The following is a 21,158-nucleotide window of genomic DNA, read 5'->3' as shown; positions in this document are numbered from 1 at the left end:
ATCATAACCTGTGGTCTAATGTTCATCGAGGGACCTTAGACCGTGATGTCCACAATCAGACCAGCTCACTTGCTGTTTCAAACGTCAAACCAAACGTAATTTGTCAGTTTCTCAACATAATGCATACAATAACATACCTGTGAGCTCAATGGTCGTCCAAGTTGCAATATAACTATGTAAGAAAAAAACACCCTTGTCACAAGAAGTTGTATGCTTTCATATGCTTGATTTCGGGACCTCAAAAGTTAATTCTAAAAAATGTCACTTCAGAGGGAGCTGTTTCTCACAATGTTTTATATTATCAACCTCTCCCCATTACTCGTTACCAAGTAATATTTTATGCTAATAGTTATTTTGAGTAATATTACCAATAGTGTCCACTTACCGTTGGGGTCCCCAGAGTACAGTTGTTACCTTGAATTGTTTACAATTTTTATATATAAAAAGAAAAAAATCCTCAGGAGGAATGGGTTTGATATGATAATAGCTTACAGAATGTTCACCGCTCTTTGCATATTGTTAATACTACCCCCAGGCCTGCCTCAGATGGCAACCGTACCCATGCAGCACTTCCTCGTACCTCGAGATATATTCCATTCACCTTTCCGCATACCCCCTGGCCACTTGAGATGCCTCAGGTTTATTTTTGGAAGGGGAAAACCCCCACTTGCTCTAATATCCACACGGTTATCACGGTGCAGCATCTTGCTTTATTATGATTCTACCGGATGGAGGCAAGACTATAGCTTCCTGCTGATTAATTTAACCTTGCTATATTCACCATACTATTATCGTCTCATTAACCTTGCCAGTGGGTTCAGCTGTGGAAAAAAAAACCTTCCACAAATGGTTTACTGTATTTAACAGGAATGAAACATCTCTACTTATTAACCACTGCATTTTGTATTCTGTAAACTAATTTTGTAGTGCTTTGCTGTTTTTTGTGCTTATGAATTGGCTCTGCACTGGATGCTGGCTCATGGGACTGTGCTACAGCTGAAAACCACAGATGTAGCAGTAATATTAATTAGTTGTTTAAATAAATTCTAACAATCACTGTGCCGATGGTGAATAAAAAATGTGTTTGTGTTTGTTGTATAGACCTTTATCGTACTGCCTCCATCTTTGTCATGTTCCTCGTATCGAATAACAACAATGAATGCTAATAATAATTTTGCGAATAGAAACCAGACTATTTTGGTTCTTCCAGCCAGCCTCGGTTTGGTAACATTGACATAAATGGGAGAAATTAAAGATGGCTGCACCATGATGAAGATCTATACAAGATGTGTATGTTATATTTTGTAAATTTTGGTGTCGCCTTGTCCTCCACTACACTTAAATCAGAGGTCGCCATCTACAAGAATATTAAATAGATTCGCTAAATTTCCCTCAGGCGATGCCTAAGTTCATGTTCTTAAATTTTTATTCCACCCATGTGAACAAAAAAGTGTGCTGGTGGTTATTGGGGAATTGACACATTCCTAGGTTTATTGGGGAAGCATTCTGGAGCACTCTACAGGCTTTTATCGATGACCTTTTTTGCAGGTGGTGTCATCAGGGGTACAAAGCAGACCCTCCTTGTAGATTTTCGTGGAAAAGACAGAGTGGCCCAATACAGGAATCGGGAAACAAAGCACTGAAATGTGATTGTTGACTGCTAAGAAATGAGAACTTCAAAGATAATAGAACCGCCTCTAGCTACCTAGCAATTGCTGTGGTCTAGTTGGTAAGACACTGCTCTTAGACCTATTGCAAAGGTCGTGGGTTCGAATCACACCCGAGTAATATCACAGACCTCGGGGAAAGACCGAGTGCTAACACACATCGGTGTTTAGGGGTAAAAATTACTATTCTTTATCCCTGATGCAAATGTCCGTCCACCACAGATCATAGTTCACTTTGTATCCCCTTTCAAATGTTTTCCTTCAACAAGGGGTGTGGTTTGGGTGCAACGGTATCCTCGCTTTGGAGAAAACATTGTAAAACGATACACTGAAAACTAGCTTTATAAGAATTTTTAAGCAAGTCCTTCACTGTGTGATTCTCAATGAGAAGCCTATATTGACGTCAAAACGATACTACAATTATATACAAATTGCCAGGGGCCTGGCCCGCTCCTCTAACTACACGTTCAACAATGGTTCCCCAACTGCACGTCCAATAATGGCTGCCCAAACTACATGTTCAAACATGTCTACCCAAATACTCATTCAAAAATGGCCTTCCATGCCATTACCAAACGTGTAGTCCATCCCCTTATTGACGCCCATGACCCCACCCTCGTCCCGCAGATGAAATTGTTTTTGTTGATTGAACAAAACATTATTTTTGTCCAGAATTTTTGTGTTTAATTCACCTTATTTTCATGGAAAAAACAACCTCCCATAACATGTTAATCACAATTTTTTCCCCGTCAAATTTAATGTTTGATGAAGTTAACATTCTGCCCAGCCCCATAAAACTTGATGCCTGGAGATAAAGCTGTAAATGTTTTGTTCTTTCCCTTGATAATTTCCCCATGAAATGCTTTCAGATTCGAGGCAACTTTCCAGGGGCGGCTTCTTTGTAAACAAAAAATGATCTTATAAACACTGAACGCTATTGGTAATTGTCAAAGACCAGTCTTCTCACTTGGTGTATCTCAACATATGCACAAAACAACAAACCTGTGAAATCTTGAGCTCAAAATTAGTCGTCGAAGTTGCGAGATAATGATGAAAGAATATACATCCTTGTCACACGAAGTTGTGCGCTTTCAAATGCTTGATTTCGAGACCTCAAATTCTAAATCTGAGGTCTCAAAATCAAATTCGTGGAAAATTACTTCTTTCTCGAAAACAACCTCTCTACAGAGGGAGCCGTTTCTCAAAATGGTTTAAACTACCAAACTCTCCCCATTACTCGTTACAAAGTAAGGTTTTATGATAATAACTACTTTGAGTAATTACCAATAGTGTCCACTGCCTTAAAGTGACTTTCTTAGAACCGCGTCAATCATGACCATCTAGCGATCCCGAAGCGCAATACAAATCACACTCTTTGAAAAGCGCCACCAAGCGGTCTCTTTGAACGCCCAATATTTATAGGGTGCGTTCGATTAGCTTCCCTGGGTCGACCCCGGTGTGCTCATCCAAGTGGTGTATTTGTATTATTTTTTTCCAGGACGAACGTGGGCACTGATAATTACGTTCGTCCTGGAAAAGTCGTCTATTTTTTTCAGGACGAACGTGTGCAGATATTTACCCACGTTCCACCTGAAAATAAATAAAAATACGCATCATCACGTGACCTTTCTCGTGGTGACGACAGAGCACCTCGGGCCAGCGCCAAGTGACCCTATCCACTATCTTGAGTTATTACCAATAGTGTCCAGTGCCTTAGCACGATCATAACCTGTGGTCTAATGTTCATCGAGGGACCGTAGACCGTGATGTCCACAATCAGACCAGCTCACTTGCTGTTTCAAACGTCAAACCAAACGTAATTTGTCAGTTTCTCAACATAATGCATACAATAACATACCTGTGAGCTCAATGGTCGTCCAAGTTGCAATATAACTATGTAAGAAAAAAACACCCTTGTCACAAGAAGTTGTATGCTTTCATATGCTTGATTTCGGGACCTCAAAAGTTAATTCTAAAAAATGTCACTTCAGAGGGAGCTGTTTCTCACAATGTTTTATATTATCAACCTCTCCCCATTACTCGTTACCAAGTAATATTTTATGCTAATAGTTATTTTGAGTAATATTACCAATAGTGTCCACTTACCGTTGGGGTCCCCAGAGTACAGTTGTTACCTTGAATTGTTTACAATTTTTATATATAAAAAGAAAAAAATCCTCAGGAGGAATGGGTTTGATATGATAATAGCTTACAGAATGTTCACCGCTCTTTGCATAATTATTGTTAATACTACCCCCAGGCCTGCCTCAGATGGCAACCGTACCCATGCAGCACTTCCTCGTACCTCGAGATATATTCCATTCACCTTTCCGCATACCCCCTGGCCACTTGAGATGCCTCAGGTTTATTTTTGGAAGGGGAAAACCCCCACTTGCTCTAATATCCACACGGTTATCACGGTGCAGCATCTTGCTTTATTATGATTCTACCGGATGGAGGCAAGACTATAGCTTCCTGCTGATTAATTTAACCTTGCTATATTCACCATACTATTATCGTCTCATTAACCTTGCCAGTGGGTTCAGCTGTGGAAAAAAAAACCTTCCACAAATGGTTTACTGTATTTAACAGGAATGAAACATCTCTACTTATTAACCACTGCATTTTGTATTCTGTAAACTAATTTTGTAGTGCTTTGCTGTTTTTTGTGCTTATGAATTGGCTCTGCACTGGATGCTGGCTCATGGGACTGTGCTACAGCTGAAAACCACAGATGTAGCAGTAATATTAATTAGTTGTTTAAATAAATTCTAACAATCACTGTGCCGATGGTGAATAAAAAATGTGTTTGTGTTTGTTGTATAGACCTTTATCGTACTGCCTCCATCTTTGTCATGTTCCTCGTATCGAATAACAACAATGAATGCTAATAATAATTTTGCGAATAGAAACCAGACTATTTTGGTTCTTCCAGCCAGCCTCGGTTTGGTAACATTGACATAAATGGGAGAAATTAAAGATGGCTGCACCATGATGAAGATCTATACAAGATGTGTATGTTATATTTTGTAAATTTTGGTGTCGCCTTGTCCTCCACTACACTTAAATCAGAGGTCGCCATCTACAAGAATATTAAATAGATTCGCTAAATTTCCCTCAGGCGATGCCTAAGTTCATGTTCTTAAATTTTTATTCCACCCATGTGAACAAAAAAGTGTGCTGGTGGTTATTGGGGAATTGACACATTCCTAGGTTTATTGGGGAAGCATTCTGGAGCACTCTACAGGCTTTTATCGATGACCTTTTTTGCAGGTGGTGTCATCAGGGGTACAAAGCAGACCCTCCTTGTAGATTTTCGTGGAAAAGACAGAGTGGCCCAATACAGGAATCGGGAAACAAAGCACTGAAATGTGATTGTTGACTGCTAAGAAATGAGAACTTCAAAGATAATAGAACCGCCTCTAGCTACCTAGCAATTGCTGTGGTCTAGTTGGTAAGACACTGCTCTTAGACCTATTGCAAAGGTCGTGGGTTCGAATCACACCCGAGTAATATCACAGACCTCGGGGAAAGACCGAGTGCTAACACACATCGGTGTTTAGGGGTAAAAATTACTATTCTTTATCCCTGATGCAAATGTCCGTCCACCACAGATCATAGTTCACTTTGTATCCCCTTTCAAATGTTTTCCTTCAACAAGGGGTGTGGTTTGGATGCAACGGTATCCTCGCTTTGGAGAAAACATTGTAAAACGATACACTGAAAACTAGCTTTATAAGAATTTTTAAGCAAGTCCTTCACTGTGTGATTCTCAATGAGAAGCCTATATTGACGTCAAAACGATACTACAATTATATACAAATTGCCAGGGGCCTGGCCCGCTCCTCTAACTACACGTTCAACAATGGTTCCCCAACTGCACGTCCAATAATGGCTGCCCAAACTACATGTTCAAACATGTCTACCCAAATACTCATTCAAAAATGGCCTTCCATGCCATTACCAAACGTGTAGTCCATCCCCTTATTGACGCCCATGACCCCACCCTCGTCCCGCAGATGAAATTGTTTTTGTTGATTGAACAAAACATTATTTTTGTCCAGAATTTTTGTGTTTAATTCACCTTATTTTCATGGAAAAAACAACCTCCCATAACATGTTAATCACAATTTTTTCCCCGTCAAATTTAATGTTTGATGAAGTTAACATTCTGCCCAGCCCCATAAAACTTGATGCCTGGAGATAAAGCTGTAAATGTTTTGTTCTTTCCCTTGATAATTTCCCCATGAAATGCTTTCAGATTCGAGGCAACTTTCCAGGGGGCGGCTTCTTTGTAAACAAAAAATGATCTTATAAACACTGAACGCTATTGGTAATTGTCAAAGACCAGTCTTCTCACTTGGTGTATCTCAACATATGCACAAAACAACAAACCTGTGAAATCTTGAGCTCAAAATTAGTCGTCGAAGTTGCGAGATAATGATGAAAGAATATACATCCTTGTCACACGAAGTTGTGCGCTTTCAAATGCTTGATTTCGAGACCTCAAATTCTAAATCTGAGGTCTCAAAATCAAATTCGTGGAAAATTACTTCTTTCTCGAAAACAACCTCTCTACAGAGGGAGCCGAGACAGAGTGGCCCAATACAGGAATCGGGAAACAAAGCACTGAAATGTGATTGTTGACTGCTAAGAAATGAGAACTTCAAAGATAATAGAACCGCCTCTAGCTACCTAGCAATTGCTGTGGTCTAGTTGGTAAGACACTGCTCTTAGACCTATTGCAAAGGTCGTGGGTTCGAATCACACCCGAGTAATATCACAGACCTCGGGGAAAGACCGAGTGCTAACACACATCGGTGTTTAGGGGTAAAAATTACTATTCTTTATCCCTGATGCAAATGTCCGTCCACCACAGATCATAGTTCACTTTGTATCCCCTTTCAAATGTTTTCCTTCAACAAGGGGTGTGGTTTGGGTGCAACGGTATCCTCGCTTTGGAGAAAACATTGTAAAACGATACACTGAAAACTAGCTTTATAAGATTTTTTAAGCAAGTCCTTCACTGTGTGATTCTCAATGAGAAGCCTATATTGACGTCAAAACGATACTACAATTATAAAAAGTGAAAACTGGGGTCACACAAAGTGTCTGGTTCGGTAGCTATTGCTGTACCACGACCGTTTGCAACACCTGAATGCCACTGGTGCGTTGTGCCATGACCTCTCGAGTCAAAAATATGCACACACGCGCGAGTCTAAATAGCTTTAACAGTTGTCCAATGTTGAGAAAGTGCTCCTGGAATTTGTTCCGGAGCGCGTGATCCCCTTGTGTATTTACCCCCGGGGATATTGCTCTTGTCACCCCCACAACTTCGGGCACGCGACACGGTGACTTCTGAAGTTTTGTGATGAGTTCGTGGTGATGATGATGGTTGAAGGGATGATGGGGTGGTTTGGAGACGAATCAATGCGGTGATCGCAGCGGGTGACACACGCTCTGATGTGCTGATAATTTTACGGTCAGATCCTCTGGTAGTGTGTCGCTCTTTGAGATGAAAGATTATCATTATTGCCGTAAAACGAGCGCACGTGTTCGTGGTATTTGGAGGGGGCAGACTATAGATAATGGGCGTCACCCGAACTAAATCAAAGAGCAATCAATTACATAGGAAGTGTGGCTTGCTAAACTAAACTCAGTTGTTTTTCAACTTATAAGTTTCAGCAAGCAGAGTGTTATTAAAGATACAGAGATAGATTTTACAAAGTAATATAATGATAACTTACGACTGTCCTAAGTTAGGCTCGTTCTAACTCGAGATAAGACTATAATTCTTAACTCTTTGTGAAATTCACCCCTTGACACGCTTGGTAATAATTATTGTCAAAGACCAGTATCTCGGTGTATCCCACCATATGCGTATAGAATAACAAAGCCATGAACATTTGAGCTCAATTATTGGTCATCGAAGTTGCAAGGGAATAATGGAAAAAAACACACTTGTTGGGATGGGAACGAGAGGAAGGTGGCAACACAGGAGCACGGAAAGAAACAAACTGGAGTCGGACATCTTTTATAAGCAAAAGTATAAAATACTTTATTTATGTGGAATATAACGTAAGCACAACTTGGTAATCGTATTTAAAATATACTTTGTTTTCAATACAGAAGTACAATAAGCAGTACAGTTATAATCAACATGATAAAAAGCACGTTTAATAAAAGGCATTATAAGTACTTACATGGAATGTGAAATTATTACTATAGTTACGGAAAACTTTAAGGCACTTTTATTTCAATAAAAGGGTTATACGAACTAGGGCCAAAGCATAGCTGAATACTTTTGTTCTCTATTTCTGTCAAAAATAACTTTCACATGTTTTTTCCCCTTCTTCTGAACTTTAACGGACACAGTACAAGTAGATGATGTGTATACAGCCTTTCCCACATCAAAGTTTTCACAACCTTAGCTATGTATAATAATAACGTTGTCCTTAATGGACACAATGCATTTTATAAGCTTTAATGAACTAAGAACAAGCTTTGATTAACTTAAACAGTTAACGAATGGGAGGACTCCCCCTTTTTCAGAGGGTATTTTACCCCACCGCGTATAATGTATGAGTGAGGTATACACGTTCAAACTGGGGACATAACAACAGACGGACAGTAGGAGGTTCGCGATGACAGGCGTATAAAACACACTTGTATGAATTGATTGCATTTCAAAGTAAAAGATTATCGAACTTGCTCCCCAACCCGGCCCCACCACCACCTCACTGTGGCCCAGGACCAATTTAAAGTAGTCGTTATGCTATACCTATAAATAATAGGCATAAAAGGTAGCTCAAACCTAAAGGTAATCGGACATTATCATTTCACTATCACCATTATACTAAACCATGTAAAGTTAAAGCCGTTAATCATTGGACCTTCAATGGATCTTGATGATTTTCAGCACACAAAGATATCAATAATATTTGTGGATAAGTATATCACCTTTGTTCACAAATAATGTTACAGTATAAAGTCAACAACAAACAGACAACAAAACAGTCATCAGGTGGAAGGTTTTTAAAACCTCCAAATACAATCCTCAGAATGTCTGTTTTTGATAATTATAGCAAAAAAATACAAAATGCAATTAAAATAGAAAATGTACAAAGAATAGAAACAAGATTAAAAAGCCCCTCTCATACTACGACAGACTAATCTGGCAAGACCGTAAAAAAAAACATGTTTTAAAAATACTAACAAAAATTCAACACTCTAAAAACGAAGAAACTGGACCAATATTGACCGGAATCACAGTTTCTTAGTCAAAACATTATCATAAACGCTTTCTCGTTGGTTAAAACTGACGTACTGTTCTCCGACTGGGTCAAACCATAGAGCAATGATGGTCAAGCTGACACATTGTTCCTGTACGGTCAAACTGCAAGAAATCGCATCAGAAGTGTGAAATTTTCAGATTCCAAGTCGGATTTTGTTATATATTTCGTCGCGTTTCCAAACGTACCATTGAACACCTGTCACACCATGGAGAGCTCCCATGGTCACTGACAAAAACACGTGTCTCTCCATTTAATCCGGGTTACTTTTACAATGGAATCTTTGTTTTTCATCCAAACCTTTTATCGCGCACTTTAAATCATCTCTACCTCCAGACTCTCGTTGCAGGAGCGGGTATTCTCGTCGAAACTCGGGAGAAAAAAAAAGGTCTCGAAAGAACCCAAACTATGATTTTTTTTACTTAAACTAAGAACTTTAGTTTAATCATCAGCTTTCGCTACATCTACTTTATCAAAACAAAAATACAAGCACTGAACAAAATTGCTACCTCTAAGAACACAAAATAGTATCTATCATTAGAAAAAGATACTTTTCATAAAATTCATTTATATTTTTTTTTATCTGTACATAAATATTATTAAAAGCTTGCAGTAGCACCGATAATCACGATTACATTAATAGATACCTATTTTTTCTTAAGAAAAAAAAAGTATATTATTAAAAATGGCAAGATCATCTGAAAGGATTGAATTTAAAAAAAAAAAAAAAAAAAAAAAAAAAAAAACGTTTATTTTTTCGATAATAATGTCGCAAGTTCGGCACTAACACTCTTTTCCTTATTTGCATATTTAGCGCGAAAAATTTTGTTCACAGAATTCCGTTGGTTAAAGTTAAATTGTTTCAATAAAAAACGGTGAAAAATATGGTTAACAAATTACTTTGTAGTAAACATTCTACCGTCAGCAATGCCAAATACTTCCATTGACGGGTAATATACAATAAAGATTTTGAGGAAGTCTAATAGTTCCTTCCTCATCTTAAGTTTCGCCAGTAGGACAGGTTTAGTTTCAAAAAATGGTAAGGTTCAAAAGAACAGGAAGTTAAAGCAGGAAATATCGCGTAAATTTCTGTTTTGTTTATGTTTCTTCTCAAAACTATAGAGTTATCAAAAGATGCACTTTCAAACCGAACTTGGAAATCTTTTCGCGCACAATGCTGTATTTTCCAATAGTGTCCCATGTCTTTAAAGACACTGGACACTATTATAATTGTCAAAGACCATTCTTCTCACTTGGTGTATCTCAACATACGCATAAAATAACAAACCTGTGAAAATCTGAGCTCAATCGGTCGTCGAAGTTCCGAGATAATAATGAAAGAAAAAAACATCCTTGTCACACGAAGTTGTGTGCTTTCAGATGCTTGATTTCGAGACCTCAAATTCTATCTGAGGTCTCAAAATCAAATTCGTCGAAAATTATTTCTTTCTCGAAAACTACATTACTTCAGAGGGAGCCAATTATCACGTTGTTTAATACTATCAACCTCTCCCCATTACTCGTTTCCAGGAAAGGTTTTATACTAATAACTATTTCGAGTAATTACCAATAGTGTCCAGTGCCTTTAAGCGTCATATTCGCCAGTAGCGAGGTGACTGCGGGTACCAACCGCATACCGGGCCGCAGCATATAAAAAAAAGGACACCAGCCCCCAGAAATCTGGGATCATGAATCGTTCCTAGGGTTCAATTATTTTGGAGTGGTACGGTTATTTCCATCCTTCGAAGGGAATCCTTTCTCAAAATAGTTGTATACTATCAACAGCTGTAGTGCTTCTTCAAGTAAGATCTTAGGTAATTAATTTACCAGTGGATTATTTACCAGTACATGACCCTATCTTTAAACCCTATAAGTTTACATTCAACCACTAGAATATTGTTTTCCCTCACTTCACATCAGCTGCTGTATAATACAAGACACTTTCTAGTCTATAATGTTTTGTTTTTTAAAACCACTTAAAATCCTGTTTAGATCCCAGCGTATAAGGCAACGTGCATCATGGACCTTTCTCATCCTGGTCACGTTCCCTTTGATCAAATAACAGTAACGGATGCTACTCTTCATTGTACACAAAGGAACCAGACTATTTGTCCTTCTAGCCTCGGTTTTGTTACATTGATCTGAATGGGAGAGAACTCAGATGGCTGTACCATAATAAAAGGTGTATGGGGCCCGATCTTAAAACTATGCTAAAGCCCAAAACTAAGCATGACCCAATGGTGCTTACCAGTGAGCTAAACTACCATGTCACTTGTGCGGTTTGTTAACCTGCCTCCATCCATAGCAGATATTTGCTCCGCTGAAGAAGTTCTATAAAAATGGGCCCGCGGTAGAATAAACTAAGGAAACAGAGGTTTAACAAAGGCTATATTTTCTATTATACTTAAGCATTGAACTTGGTGATGCTTATCAATACTGTTGCTTTTATGATCTTTTCTTGTATTTTCTTATTCAAAGAATTTTTCATATGGCAATCCTTCATTTTCAATTGTGAAGTACATTTTGTTTCAACTTGTAAAAAAATGAGTGGATTTCATAGTTCTTAGTCATTCCTCCAGAATAAACCGTTGAGCTTACTGGGCGGGGTCGTAGAACTTCATCGCCAGTGTGGCCATATCCCGCTGCATCTGTGCGTTCTCTCGCTGTTCCCGTTCCACAGTGCGTTTCAACTTCGTTCGGCGATTCTGGAACCAGATCTTCACCTGGAAATATAAGAGCATTTTGATTAAATAATTAATTAAATAACAATTTTTTGCACCCCCCTTTTCACCCAATGCTTAAAAGTAATATAAAAAAATATATAAAAAAAAGGTTATGAACATTGACGTGCCCCTTTAAAAACATATATAAAACAATACACGTTCCAATTACTCCGCTTGAATTTATCAAAAAAGGAATTGAGATAGCGAGAGAAGAAATTGAATTGAGAGAGGTGGGGGAACATGGTGATGGGAACTAGTTGAGATAGAGGGGGGGGGGTAAATAAAACAGAGGGGAGATTGTATACGGGAATGATTTGAGATAGATAACAAATTGAGACAAAGAATAAATTGAGACAGAGAGAAGAACATGAGATAGAGAAGGGGGTAGAATGAATTGATATCGGGAAGGAATTAAGAAAGGAGAGAAGGAATTGAGATCGAGAAGGATTTGCGGTAATAGGAGAAGGTCGAATAGTATGACTATAGAGTTTGTATGCTCATTTTAGTGGTGACGCATCCTTCAATTTTTGTTTTTATTATACTGACCTGGCGTTCCGTTAGAGTCAGGACCTGGGAGAGCCATGCTCGACGCTCTCGGCAAGGGTACATGCTCCGTTCGAACTCACGTTCCAAGTGGAGGAGCTGGAACTTGGAGTAAGGGCGACGCTTCGGTCGCGAGCTGCCAGATTTCAGGGACGTGGACACTGTATAAACAAAAAGATGATACAAAAATCATAAGAAAAATGTGTCAAGATAGAGATAGTCGGCAATAAATATTTCCCTCTTTTCCCGGAAGGAAACGTCAGGTTGTAGAAACCCAGAGAAGATATTTTTAAATTATTGCCCTTTGTAATAAAAACACATCGGTTTATTTTTAATATGATTTTTGTTTGTTTTCATATCTCCTCATAATGAATTCAAACCAAAACAAAAAAGACCTTCACCTTATAAAGCAAAGATACGGAAGTGAAGAAAATACAACACATTATTCTTTCATTTAGTTCCAGCACTAGTTTGCTTTCCGTCTAGATGTCTGTGCTTTAGGAAGGCTTGACATTGCAAGTTAGTGGCCAAACTTGTCCTAATGCTCACGTTAGTGTGAGCACGAACTTATGGGCGGATAGATGATTGAAAACTTCATAGTAATCAATCTCATCCCGCCCCAAACTAACCCCCTCCCTCATATAGATATGGCCTTTATAACAATAACAAATAGACCGATCCTTCCAAACCTTTTTCTTTAGAACTGAAGAGTATACAACGAACCAAACAAATTAGACGAGAAAGTAAAACAAAGAAATTGCTGAGCAGTATTTTCTGATCAACGGCTTTGTGAACACCTGTTTGACTTTCATCGCGCCGTCTGAATACCTGTATACCCAAACATCGTTCTCCATCCTAACTTGGTGAGTAAATGGAACCAGACTATCATTGACTCCAGACTTGCTTTGGTGACAATGAAGTTTGAAATAGATTAGACGAGGCTGGTCAATTAAGCCCCTCCCCCCACCCCAAGCAAACAAAATGGAAACAAAAACAAGATTGGAAATTATAATATCTGGCTTTCCCGGCACTAGATGATACACTTTCAACTTTCGTTGAAACGTTGAAAAAAAAAATCAGCGATGGGGCTTTTTTTATTTTATTTTGGCTCTCCCCCGTCTCTCTTTCTTTCAAGACAATGTTCATACTGGCTTGCACTTTCTGGTTAATTTACCGTAATCATCGCACCCATGTTATAATGAGCGGAACGGTGATGCTAACGGCAAGGGTACAAAACCAGGGACCTGTGGCGGCCACTTGTGACGAGGAATTTACCCGGGTCCGATCTTTAAAAGACGGGACGCGCAGTCTTCGAATTACAGGCAGAACTTGATATCTGGATTAGAAAAAAAACCCAGGGCGGCTAAGAACCTAAATGCGAAGACTGATGATGGGTACAAGAAAAAAAAGTGTCCATCCACGTGGTGGCCATGTGCGTTTGGGTTGTAGCCACAGGTGTTTGGTGGTGTTGGTGTCTTATGGGGTGCTTGTCCGGCACGCGAGTCCGGTATAACTGTGGTTGCCGGTTTGTCCCTCAGGCAGGCATCCCCTGCCGATGCATTAGTGGGTATTACGGGTTCCTTCATCAGGGTGCGAGTGGACCCTTGATGGGTAGCTGCTCATCCCTCTAACCACCGCAAGTAGATAAAGTTCAAAAATCTCATCTCCCCTGAGGGATAACACCACAACTCAACTGTCCTCTGTCAAGAATGTTTTTGGTCATTGACTTGATTTTTTTTTGTGACCACCTGATCTCGGTTGATGGAACCATACCTCCATTACGGATCTACGGGGGGTGTCGATAGCGAACGTGCTGTTTACTTTCGGCTACAGAATGACAAGGGTATTGGTTGGGGCTTGAGGGTGAGCTTTAGGGGGCACGTGCACGGGCCTAGCTTATAACTAGACAAAGAGCACACAAATACGTCGTCAACAACATGGGAGTGCATTGCTGCCACGCGACCGGCACTCGCCGGGCGTGCTGCCGACCAAAGTATGCACTAACGGTCCCCTTCATACCTTTACAACACACTTTCTACTCAGTCTGCCTCAATGACCATAGAGAATTGTCAGTTCGAAAGCATTGTTTTTATGTAGTGACCGTGACATACAAAAGAAGCCTAAAGTGTCGACATTGTGTGGTAAGCAGCCCCTAAAAAATAGCTGCACAGAGGTAACATTCGAAATAGTAATGACCTACTTCGACTACACAAATTCTCCCCAGGCTGAACTAGAAACGAGAGGGTGTCTCTTAAAACAGACGGTGAGATTAACGACGACCAGGACAATAATGACGATTGTGACGACGATGACAACGACAACTACGTTGACAGACGTGAACGACAAGAACTTCTTGTCGTCGGCGACGGTGACAAGGGCTGTGTGAATACAGACAAGTAGCTTTGGGCCGAATTTCATGGAGCTGCTCAAGCACAAAAAGTAGCTGGGCGTTACAAAGAAATGCTTACCAGAATAAGGTTCCAGCCAAACTTAACATGCCACAATGTACAATGTGTGACTGCCTGCTCAGCTAGTTCTGCTATAAAGCAGAAGAAATGTTAAGCAAAATTTTTTGCTTGAGCAGCTCTTTGAAACTGGGCCCTGGCCTATTTAGAAGAAAATTGTCAAGTTGTACAGAATCGCAAAACCAGTAGGCCTACATCATTATAACAAAACTAGGTCAGAATGTGACAATGCAGCCACGCAGTGAAGGTTTTTGCTTTCAAACTATATGGAGATTTAGGTCAACACCGATTAGAAATGGGAAAGCCCCTCGAGGATAAATCAGATGCATTTCCAGACAAACTACAAGACGTTTTTACTACGATGTCGCCGATGTCACCTGGGGGGGGGGGGGGGGGGGGGGGGAGCAGACCCGTGTAGAGTGGGGCGGGGAAAGGGGGGGTATGGGGGTGGGCCAGGATCGAGTAGCGGCATCCCCATAGGTTTTGATTTTTTTTTTTAAAGGAAGGATCATAGATTTTTTTGGCCCAAATTAAAGCTGATTTATTATGCAGAAATATGATACGAAAATGTTATAACAGTCACATGTGAGGTTTATGCTGAATACAGTGTCTGCTTGTTTAAAAAACGGCAAGAAACTGGTCATCGTATTTACACAAGACTCTGAGAGAACATCAAATCCATTCACGTTTAGAGAAGTGACAGCGGGTACCAACCGCATCTCTGGCCGCAGCATTCGCGAACGGAAACCAGCCATAAGAAATGTGAGAAACGTTTCATGCATGAAACGTTTATCATAATCACATGATTTGGTGTGAACAATATCAAAGGCTTTTTACAAAAATACACAGCTGCAGTGCTTCTCAGAGTTTTCAATGTTTAATTTACCAATCTATATGACCCGATACCTTTAATGGACTGGTGAATGTTTGTCAAAAAAAATACATATCTTATCTATTCAGTGTTGTGAGTCACCTGATGAATATTAATTTCTGATTCAACAAATCAATCAATCGATCACAAACAAATTAATCGTTGGATAAACTGAGGGAAACAAAAAATACTAGTACACAATAAACAGAAACATGAGCGAATAAGGTCAAGAAAACACAGTAGTATGCCTACACGTCAACATGACATCACTGTCAACCAAACAATATTTTAGTCCCATTTCCTATACAGGGGATTTCCCTGAGCATTCTGAAGGCGTTCTTTATCTTTTAAACAGACACCAGTTTTATCATCAACAGACGCAAAAAGAAAGGCTGTGGTGTTTTTAAAACAAAATGGTTTATTTTGTAGTCACAAAAAAAACAAAAAAAACAACGCACCTTAAAAGACTACTGGGGACTTTTCCCTTTTTTGATAATATAAATCCTGTGTAAGAGTGATGGCTGGTTGTTGAGTTGGGTTACCCAGCAATAAGGGCGTGGGAAAGAATGTACAATGCATGAAGCATTTTGACAGAGTCACCTCTCACGCGGTTTTATTATCTTATATTGAAGATTATCGGAAAATTGGGCCTTCAGATAATTAAGTGCAAAAAAAATATGCTTAGCAGAAACAAGTTGACAGGGTTAACATACTTACCCCCATGTACTGTACATTGTTTATGCGTTCCTTGATTATGTTTGCTTAATATGAAATTGTGCTTAGCACCACTTCCTGCTAAACAGCTTTACCACAACGGATCAAATGTCATATTTTTGTTGCCCGTAATTTTGTGTTATAAACACCGCGCTAACGCCTTTAATGTTACTAAACAATATCCCCCAAAATCAATTTGTAAGTTCACAATGAGCTGTTCTCATTTCATAATAAGGTCGTTCGAAAAAAAAAAATGATAGGCCCAAAATTGAACCAACGATGGCATTTTGACACCATTAGTTTAAACGGTTTGTTGATGGGGGACACTATACCACTGCAAGACTCGTCTTTATTCTGATGGCTTTATATTAGTCTGTGCGGTTTTGTTTTCATTTCTCACTCTTGTGATTTATCGTTGAAGCGTGTTACGAAAGTACGCCCACAAACTCTTAATATAGCACACCTTGATTTATGGTCACCCCAGCAAAACATGCATATTTAACATTACATGCGGCTCACCGCACGGATTCGACAACATTCATTCAACAACAGTTAAAGTGTTCCCAATTTATACCGTTTATTGTGGCGCAACAAGTTCATGACCAAATATGGATATAAGATGATCCACTTGCCAACAAATATCGAAAACGAATCTGCAGTGGCAGTGGTTATGGGTTTTTGGTGTGACGTGTCTGGTAACATATCGACACGTAAAGCGCACATTCTACGGAGTGATAAGAGTCCAGTGGTATTTTAATGATCAGTTGTTCAAAAGACAGAACAAACGAGCTGCTCTTTTACTTGGAATCCTCTTTTTGATGGGGGGGGGGGGGCAAACTCAAAACGAAGTTTTGGACAACATCCTTGCAGTAAAACATATGATTCCCATTTGTATGCCTGCGTTGACTCTTGTAAATAATGAATACGAAAACCAAGATGGCCGATTGTGATGACGTCATCTAAGATCAACTTCCTTGCCCCCTTTTTTGACGGTATGCGTTTACATACCGTTCTTTGTCATGTTTATTGTTGTTTGGGGATAATGTAAGCTTGCTGGTGGCATCTATGGTGTAAGTATTACTTACTTAAAGACGATTAAAGACCATTGTTTGATTGATTAGTTTTTTTCATTTGGTTTATTTATTTTAAAAAAAGTTTCGCAAATATCAAGACTTGGTTTCCACCGCGAATATGTTTTACTCCTTTTCCATCATTTTATTTCAAAAAGAACAAACTGTCCAGCCACATAAAAAGCCACGCTCCGCTGCCGTTCAGTCGTAGCTTTAGAGATAATCTTACAAAAACACTGGACGTATGGAAACCGTCCGCGCGTTGACATCAGAGATCGGACTACGCCCCAAGGCTAACGGGATGCGAACGATGGGGCGGATCGGCTGCATCACTAGCCCACCCAGGGTGTGAGCTTGCCCGAACGAAACCACTATACCATAAACAAGAAAAAAATACAACTTCTATACAATGACATAAACCCGTTGTTGTTGCCACATGTTCGAGCTCAAATTCAAGCAAAATGTTTTAATCCGACTGCCGACAGACAGCTATAGAGGTGGGTATAATGGTTGTGTATTACGGAAGGTTAGCATGGGTATCTCTAGGGTTTTTTAGGTCGAGTTGGATCCTCTCAGTTAACACCCAGTATCTCTCCTTCTCCCTCTCTCGCTCTCTATTTCGGTTTCTCCCCCAGGGGTGACATATATAAGTGCTCGCGTGCCAATTCAGAACAGACACGCGCCCACCTATGCCTGGCTCACCGGGTTAGTCAGGTTGGTTTCCATCGTGAACTCTGCAAGTTTTTCTTTTTATGAAGAGAGACCCCAAAATAGACATTGGAACGCTGGTGGATATACGGCACGCGGCATCTTACAGTGGTTGTTGTTGATGGAGATTGTTGTAAGGGTTAGTTGCGGACGAGAAACGTCTCACTATTGAGCCTCATCGGATGACTATAATTAATGAAAATAATTGCGTAATGATCACAGTTAGAATAAAAACAGAAATTGTACAAGACGGCTGTCATGTTTTTTTCTACCTTGCAATGGCGCACTCACTGGACTACACCTCTTATATTATTTCTTGGTATGTTATTTTTGATCAAAGTTGTGAAATTTCCTGACAAAAAGTTCTACATTTGCTGGTAGTAAGTGAACAACTCAAAGACCGATCTATACAGTTTGTGAGGCATTGAACAAAAAAAAAGACATTTAATTTCATGTAACAATTATCGGCATGCTTTTCCGCGAAACCCGAGAGCAGTTCAATCAATCTTACTGCTATGTTATTCGACTCCCTGAACTGAAAAAAGGTATCGGCTCACGCCAAGCATTCCTTGTGAGCTTTTTGTGTATACGTAGGCACGTCGACGTACGGCAAAGATATCGCTGAAGAGTCTGCCTTTACACTTTCGACCGACTGATTTATGTCATCGGGTTCAACTTCTCTTCTCTGCCGATAAACTACACCGATTGTTTAAAAAATGGGGACCCGTTTTTTTGATATACAGCACACGCACTCTGATGCCCCTGTTTACAGTACGGCACGAGCCTACACGTGGCACACACTGTGTCTTGGATAATTGTCGACCCGCCGCCAGCCACGAATTGGCCCTCTATAAATTTCTCCGGGGCCTCTCGGTCCACCAGCAAGCAAGCAAACACTACACCGCCACGGCACCGCCAATTATGGGGCACTCCGTGGCACACAAGGGCGCCGATGGGTGTCCAGAAGAGAATGGTGTCCCATGGGTGCGCACGGGATGTACAGCTGTTGGGAATCGCAGTCCAGGTCACCGAGGACACTTCTTTGCCATGCTGGGATGCGTGGATGGGGGTGATAGTTTAAGGGGTACCAGTCTGTGTGAATGAGCACACACACACATACACAACCACCCTCAGCTTGAACTGACTTGAGATGAATTTATTCTATTTTATTTCGTCATACGACGATTCAAAGGCCTTAAGACGCCACCAGAAAACAAAAAGTGACGAATTTCAAATGCATAGATGTGAACGCAGGATAGTGCACTGTTTAGTAATTAATTAACGCTGCTAATTAACACTAATGAGGCAACTGCTCTTCACCGCTTGTTGCAAATTGTTCTATCATTTAGAGTCACATAACAGAAGAAAAAAACAACAACAAAGCTTTCCCAATGGATTGTCAAAAAAACCCAGCGTTTTTCAAAAGCCAGAAGTGTTATTTTGCTTTCAAGGGGGGAAACAATGGAGGCAACTGAAACAGCTCCCATTCCCGATGAATAACATTGAGCTTGACGGGTTAATTCAACAGCGATTATTCTGGTGAAATCATCACAGTGGCAAAAAAAAACCAACACACTGAAAAACTACAAACCAAAGTGGCTTCTGCAAAACAGCTTCAAGACAGTGTTGTTGAGCAGCTGTTGCCCGATAATCCCCGCATACTAACATCTCTGAAAGATGCTCCGACATCTGACAGAGTAAGGGCCAGATGACATTGTTATAATATATTTATACATACAAAATAAAAATCAGTCCGTAAAATAAAAGTTTGCTTACCTGAATGTTCTACGGCTGATTCGTCGTCCATTAAAGGAGATGTGCTGTAGGGGGGTGCCTCCGGTGACTGAATGATGTCACGTTCTTGTTGGTCATCCGCGAGAAGAGCATCCGTAAAAGTGCTGGAAACTGTGGCGGTGTGGGCCGGGAATTTCAGGTGAGCAGATGAAGGGGAGCTCACGTATGATGCCTCGGGAGCTTGTAGGTTCTCGTAGTAGTGCTGATGTTGGCAAGACGGCACCACCGTATGATGACCGAGGGTCGTGGTGAACATACAGGAGCTCTTCACCGCCGGAGAATCCTCCCAAACGGTTGGGTTTCTCTCAAAGGTGTCGAACTCGCCGTAGTTCCGCAGAAGAGCTGGCTCTACGGTAGCGTCTGAAACCCCCAAGCATCGGGGCCTACTTGCCGGCCACTGCTGCATGCTGATACAACTTGTTCAAGACCCGCTTGTCCCGAGACGCTGTAGTTTGTTCCCGTCTACACTGTCCCGCAGCAATCTTGCTTTTGAGCGCTGGGTTAGTTTGGCTGGATACGCGTAAACAGAACCAGTTGCTAGCACCCACCAATCAATCATTACTCACTTCAGGGGTTGTATTAAAATTTAATGACAATTTTATTCAGCTGTTCTTAACCACGACAATCACAATTGTGCGCATGTAAACAAAACAAGTGTTAAATAGGCAATCTAAATTAGTCTCTTCATGTGCCGAAATTTCTAAGCTCAATCGCGAAATGTCCTGCCGAATTTTCACACCGATATTTCCGCGATTTAAAAATTTGCATCACATTCGCGAGAGAACGAACCTCCTCTCGGAGTAATTATGAAAGTCAAAACCGGATCGAATATCGTTTGAGTCATAAACATCAACTGGTTCCGTGAAAAGTACGCCGTGAACTTTCGGCAAGGGAACCTTCACCTGTGGCTCGCGGAGATCAACTGGCAACATCCAAAGAAAGGAGGCGGAGACTAAGTGAGACGATCCCTGGCACATCACCGACAGAGCAGGCGGACATCTGCCATTCGCAGAGCCCAATTTCACCCTGGAAGCGGGATTTTCAAAAGGGGACCATGTCTGTTTTGCCACGGTGGGCAATGGTCCAAGCAACCGAGGAGGTTCAAAGACTCTCTTAGCGCCGGCATTGTGCCGGTGCGTCTTGGCCACTGCTCGCCTCAGCACACGCAGACTTTCTCCCGACATGAAGTGACGAAAATCAAATGTTTTTGTTTATATCTTAGTCTAGTTTTATTAAATTAAAAGAAGACTGTTTAACCAATCAACTGAACAGCTGATTTCGACTGTGAAATAGACGTCTTGTAGCAGAAAC

General features: G+C 40.5%; 1 protein-coding gene across 1 annotated transcript; it reads right to left on the bottom strand.

The window, feature by feature from the left end:
• Window positions 1-11,553: 11,553 nt before the first annotated feature.
• On the bottom strand, window positions 11,554-20,253 carry LOC117288962 (homeobox protein Hox-D11-like). Its single transcript, XM_033769838.1, has 3 exons — window positions 19,830-20,253; window positions 12,229-12,386; window positions 11,554-11,682 (listed from the first exon to the last, which is right to left on the bottom strand). Exons 1-3 carry the CDS (start codon window positions 20,251-20,253, stop codon window positions 11,554-11,556), a joined length of 711 nt encoding a protein of 236 aa, XP_033625729.1.
• Window positions 20,254-21,158: the final 905 nt, after the last annotated feature.

This window comes from Asterias rubens, chromosome 4 (assembly GCF_902459465.1).
Source record: "Asterias rubens chromosome 4, eAstRub1.3, whole genome shotgun sequence".
Taxonomy (NCBI): Eukaryota; Metazoa; Echinodermata; class Asteroidea; order Forcipulatida; family Asteriidae; genus Asterias; species Asterias rubens.
Note: the sequence above shows the minus strand (reverse complement) of the source record. Positions and strands in the feature narration are given on the sequence as shown.